Below are 5000 nucleotides of genomic sequence, written 5' to 3'. Positions count from 1 at the left end.
ACACATAGACACAGACACACAGACATACACACAGACACACAGACACACACACACACACACACACACACACACACACACACACACACAGAGACAGACAGACAGACACAGACACAGACACACACACACACACAGACACACACACACACACACACACACACACATTATCATTTAATAATTAAAATATTAGTTTCACCGGAATGTGGGTTCAGGTGACGTCTTTCTAGGACGTCCAGATGACGTCTTTAGGACGTCTTATGGACTACAGAAGACGATTCTACCTACTGTACATTTACTGGGAAGGAACCTATCTGACTATAAGGTGTACAAGAGTGAGCTATCTCTTTTTTTTTTTTTTTTTTTTTAATTTGTTTTTCAGATTTTATCCCTTTTTCACCCAATTTGGTAGCCAATTTAACCCAACTTAGCATCCAATTATCCCCTGCCTATTGCATAGGATCCGCCGCACGACCCCGTGGCCGGCAGTCCCAGAGGAGGGCGCCAGGCAGACTAGGCTGACTGGCTCCTCGAGCCCAGTACCGTTATTCCGGCACCCAGGGGGCGGTGTTGCGCGACGGATCCTAGTCCAGAAATACTCCTATACCCCCCCTCGGAAGCGGCCGGCCAATATGCCGCTTCCCGTGTGCCTCGGCCATATCTGGATCTGGCGAGCCGGGATACGAACCCCAGCCCCGGTGGGCAGCATGCACTAGCGGCCAGTGCGTAGACCGCTACACCACCGCGGGGCGCTATCTCTTTTTTAACAGGATGTGGTTTTGCGTCACCATTCTCTCCACGATGATGATCTTCGGCCCCAGCTGTTTGTGGATGGCGAAGATGTGGATGAGCCGGAGGGTGAAGACCATGAAGTCCAGGGCCAGCACGGTGCGTCCCGCCTGATAGGTGTGCTCCATCATCCTCCAAACATCACAGGCGACAGTGTTTAACACAGCTCATAACGGGTGGAATCCTCCTACCTTGAGACCTCATCATAGGGCAGATCATAACTCCTGATCATTGCACCTTGCACTTTACATGTTCTTGCACTAAGTTGTACAGTATATTTATTCACTCATATTGGTACTGTATAAAATATTTTTTTTGTCTTGAGTACTGTTGTATTGTCGTCTTGCTGTTATATGTACTGTAGCTTGTTCAACATGGTAGAATACCAAGTCATGTTCCCAGTGCACTGCACATGGCGAATAAAGTTGAATTGATTTGAATTTAATTGAATTTCCTATTGACATCAATGCAAGATGGAATGCGAACGTTGGAAGTTAACGTGTTCAATTTAGCAATAAACTGTCAAGCTGACTGGTGCACTTCTGCATATGAAAGAGGGAGGAAGTAAGTAATTTTATTTCTATAGCGCCCTTCACAGCACGGATGCACAGGGTGCTTTACATAAAGAAATAAGGGATAAAAATGAGTGAAAAGAAAAGCAATCAAAACATCAAGGATTAAAAACAAAAACGGAGGAACACCCCAAAGGGACGACATAAACAGGAACATAAACAGAACATAAACAGAACATAAACAGATGTTCTAAGATGACTATAGGTGACTACCGGCCTGCCTAAACAGGTGAGTCTTTAATTGCCGTCGTTTACCTGAAGGAAGCGGTTTACCTGCAAGACACGGCCACCACGAAGAGCAAGATGGCCACCATGTCGCACTTGTTCCAGTTGTCCTCCACGTACAGTCTGAACTTCTTCAGGATGTTGGTGTCCTCGTCGGTGAAGAAGCTCTGCGCCACCCAGGTCGCCGTGGTGACGGGTCACCCAATGAGAGAAAATGGCAGTTCATAAAGCATTCCATTTCAGTTACAGTAAACAGGGTTCCTACAAGTCTCAACAAGTCAAATTTAAGACCTTTTTGGACCTTTTTGAATAACTGTAGAAAGTCAAAGTGCACAAAAGCTTCCTTGCAGGACAAGCTAATCTAGTTTTTAAGACCTAGCACCGCATCTTTTAGACCAATTTAAGGAATTGGCCCACATGTGGGCCACCAAGGAAGATTTTAGACTTTACGGCTTTTTAAGACCAGCGCGGGAACCCTGCAGAAGTACAGCATGATCTACCTGTCTCACCTCCTCCAGGACCAGAGTGATCTACCTGTCTCACCTCCTCCATGACCAGAGTGATCTACCTGTCTCACCTCCTCCATGACCAGAGTGATCTACCTGTCTCACCTCCTCCAGGACCAGAGTGAACACCCAGAAGTAGAGCATGATGTGAGTTTAGAATGATAAGGTTCTATCTCCGTTTAGGGAAGTTCAGAGATATTGAGCGTCAAAGTTTTTACATTCCATTATGTTTTGTGAGGTGGAACCTTTGTATTTGATAAATTACTAACTCAAAAATGTCAACATTTTAAAAATAACACCACACAGGCATTAATGAACACCTAATGGATCAGATTATGAAAAAAAACAAAATTATGACAAAAATGGAGATAGAACCTTATAATTCTAACGTCATGATGATCTACCTGTCTCAGCTCCTCCAGGACCAGGGTGAACACCCAGAAGTAGAGCATGATCTCTGGGGCCCCGGGCCCGGCGGGGGGCGGAGGTCTGAAGTCCAGCAGGAGGACGTAGGTGAACAGGAAGAGGAAGGCGAAGTACATGATGACGTTGCCTAGGAACACGGTGACGGGGGCGCTCCAGAACCGACGCCAGCGCCGCAGGAGGAAACGCCACCACGCCGCGGCGCTGCTCTGGTCCACTAGGCCACCAGGGGGAGGCCCAGAGTCCCTGGAACACAAACAGGACGTAGTCACAAACATAGCAGGGTTCCTACAAGTTTCTTTCAACAAGTCCAATTTAAGAGGTTTTTAGAGCTTTGGATCGAATTTTAGACCTATCGTGACACCGTGTAATAGCTTTTGGTCATCCTCGAGGTGATAGGGGAGGTGGAGGTTTCAGACTCACAGAGGGTCAGGTGTGAGCAGCAGGGCCTTCTCTGTGTCCAGGTTGTCCAGCTCCACCAGCTGCTCCCCGCCTCCACGACTGTCCAACTCCTCATCACTACAACACACGCACACACACACACACACACACACACACACACACACACACGCAGAGACGCAGAGACACACATGCACACGCAGAGACACACATGAACACGCAGAGACGCACACACACACACACACACACACACACACACACACACACACACACACACACACACACACACACACACACATCAAGTCCTCTTAATCTCAACCTAAACACTTCCTCATTCATATTGAAACCGTCCATACTAACGGGCGTACTCTCCACCGTCCTGTCGTCAATGACATGGTAAATAATCATAATAAAACAAAAATGGGTAGCCTAGCCTACATTGTAAAAGTCAGTGTTCACCTGTATTTGATGAGGTTGGTCCAGATGAGAGGGGGACAGAAGAAGGCCACGACCAGTTTAGAGATAGCTCGGTCTGTGGTCATCGCCCCCCACCAGATCTTTGTGAGCAGAGCCTGGGATAGATCATTATAGAAGCGGTATTATTATTATTAGAGTTCCACAAAGACCATGCAGTACGCAGGCTGGCCAGAAGAGGGCGCTTCAAACCACAAAACACACACAGTCATACATACTCACGATAAAGAGAGACACAGAGCGGCTTTTTACAGTGTGTGTGTGTGTGTGTGTGTGTGTGTGTCTGTGTGCATGTCCTCATTATGTGTGTGTCTGTGTGTGTCTGTCTGTGTGTGTGTCTGCGTGTCTGTGTGTGTGTGTGTGTGTGTGTGTGTGTGAGGGTGTGTCTGCTTGTCTGTGTGTGTGTCTGTGTCTGTGTGCATGTCCTCATTATGTGTGTGTCTGTGTGTGTCTGTCTGTGTGTGTGTCTGCGTGTCTGTGTGTGTGTGTGTGTGTGTGTGTGTGTGTGTCTGCGTGTCTGTGGGTGTGTGTGTGTGTGTGTGTGTTTATGTCCTCAGTGTCACCTGAACTCCATCGTGGGCGAAGAAGCCCTTGGCGTCGGCCTCAGTGGCGAGGTTCAGGACCGTGGTCCTACTCCAGCAGCGGGTCTTCCTCACCAGCAGAGCGTAGGCGCGGTCCTCGCTGTTGGAGTAGCACTCCCCAAACAGATCTACAGCCACACAACACCGATGTCAACAAACAAGTCCGTCCTATACAGTAGAACTTTGACGTGTGGGCCATTTGTCTGATTGTATATCGAGGTCTTGACTTTCATGATCGACTGCACTCATAGCCGCCGTCTAATGATCGCAAGGTCGGCAGATCGGTGGTTCGAGCCCCGGCTGGCCACATGTCGAAGTGTCCTTGGGCAAGACACTGAACCCCAAATTGCTCCCAGTGAGCGGGTCGGCGCCTTGCATGGCAGCTTGGCCGCCATTGGTGTGTGAATGTGTGTGTGAATGGGTGAATGAGAGGCCGTTGTAAAGCGCTTTGGATAAAGGCGCTATATAAGTGCAGTGCATTTATGATGAAGTGATGAAGTCAAAGTGTGCTCCGTGTCACAGCAGAGTGTGATGCCGTGTGCCGTCTCCAGGTGTGTTTCCCTGTCTGTCTCTCACCCAGGGCAAACTGTCTGTCTCTCACCCAGGGTGTTTCTGTCTGTCACTCACCCAAGGCGAACTGTTCGTACTTGGCCTCCTTCATGCTGCGTGCCGACTCCGCCTCAGACTCCAGGTGGGACATCTCCTTCAGGATCTTACAGCCGGCCAGAGCTGCAGCCACCGCCTCAGGACCCTGGGCCAGACAGAGAGAGAGAGAGAGAGGGTGGGTTAGGGTGTGTGTGTGTGTCTGTGTGTGTGTGTGTGTGTGTGTGTGTGTGTGTGTCTGTGTGTGTGTGTGTGTGTGTGTGTGTGTGTGCGTGCGTGTGTATACATGTGGGCCACAGACAGAGAGAGAGAATGTGGGTTAGGGTGTGTGTGTGTCTGTGTGTGTGTGTGTGTGTGTCTGTGTGTGTCTGTGTGTGTATACATGTGGGCCACAGACAGAGAGAGAGAATGTGGGTTAGGGTGTGTGTGTGTGT

General features: G+C 48.9%; 1 protein-coding gene across 1 annotated transcript in view; it reads right to left on the bottom strand.

Moving 5' to 3' along the window:
• trpm5 (transient receptor potential cation channel, subfamily M, member 5) overlaps positions 1-5000 on the bottom strand; it is a gene marked incomplete at both ends in the record, with an annotated part of 17531 nt that overhangs the window by 5210 nt on the left and 7321 nt on the right. Inside the window, 7 exons of the mRNA XM_080544769.1 lie at positions 783-915; positions 1629-1747; positions 2491-2755; positions 2933-3028; positions 3368-3480; positions 3946-4091; positions 4591-4714. Coding sequence (XP_080400895.1) covers positions 783-915; positions 1629-1747; positions 2491-2755; positions 2933-3028; positions 3368-3480; positions 3946-4091; positions 4591-4714 — 996 coding nt within the window. The remainder of the gene's footprint in view (positions 1-782; positions 916-1628; positions 1748-2490; positions 2756-2932; positions 3029-3367; positions 3481-3945; positions 4092-4590; positions 4715-5000) is intronic.

The sequence above is a fragment of the Nansenia antarctica genome (genome assembly GCF_963989245.1).
Source record: "Nansenia antarctica genome assembly, chromosome: 14".
Classification (NCBI taxonomy): domain Eukaryota; kingdom Metazoa; phylum Chordata; class Actinopteri; order Argentiniformes; family Microstomatidae; genus Nansenia; species Nansenia antarctica.
Note: the sequence above shows the minus strand (reverse complement) of the source record. Positions and strands in the feature narration are given on the sequence as shown.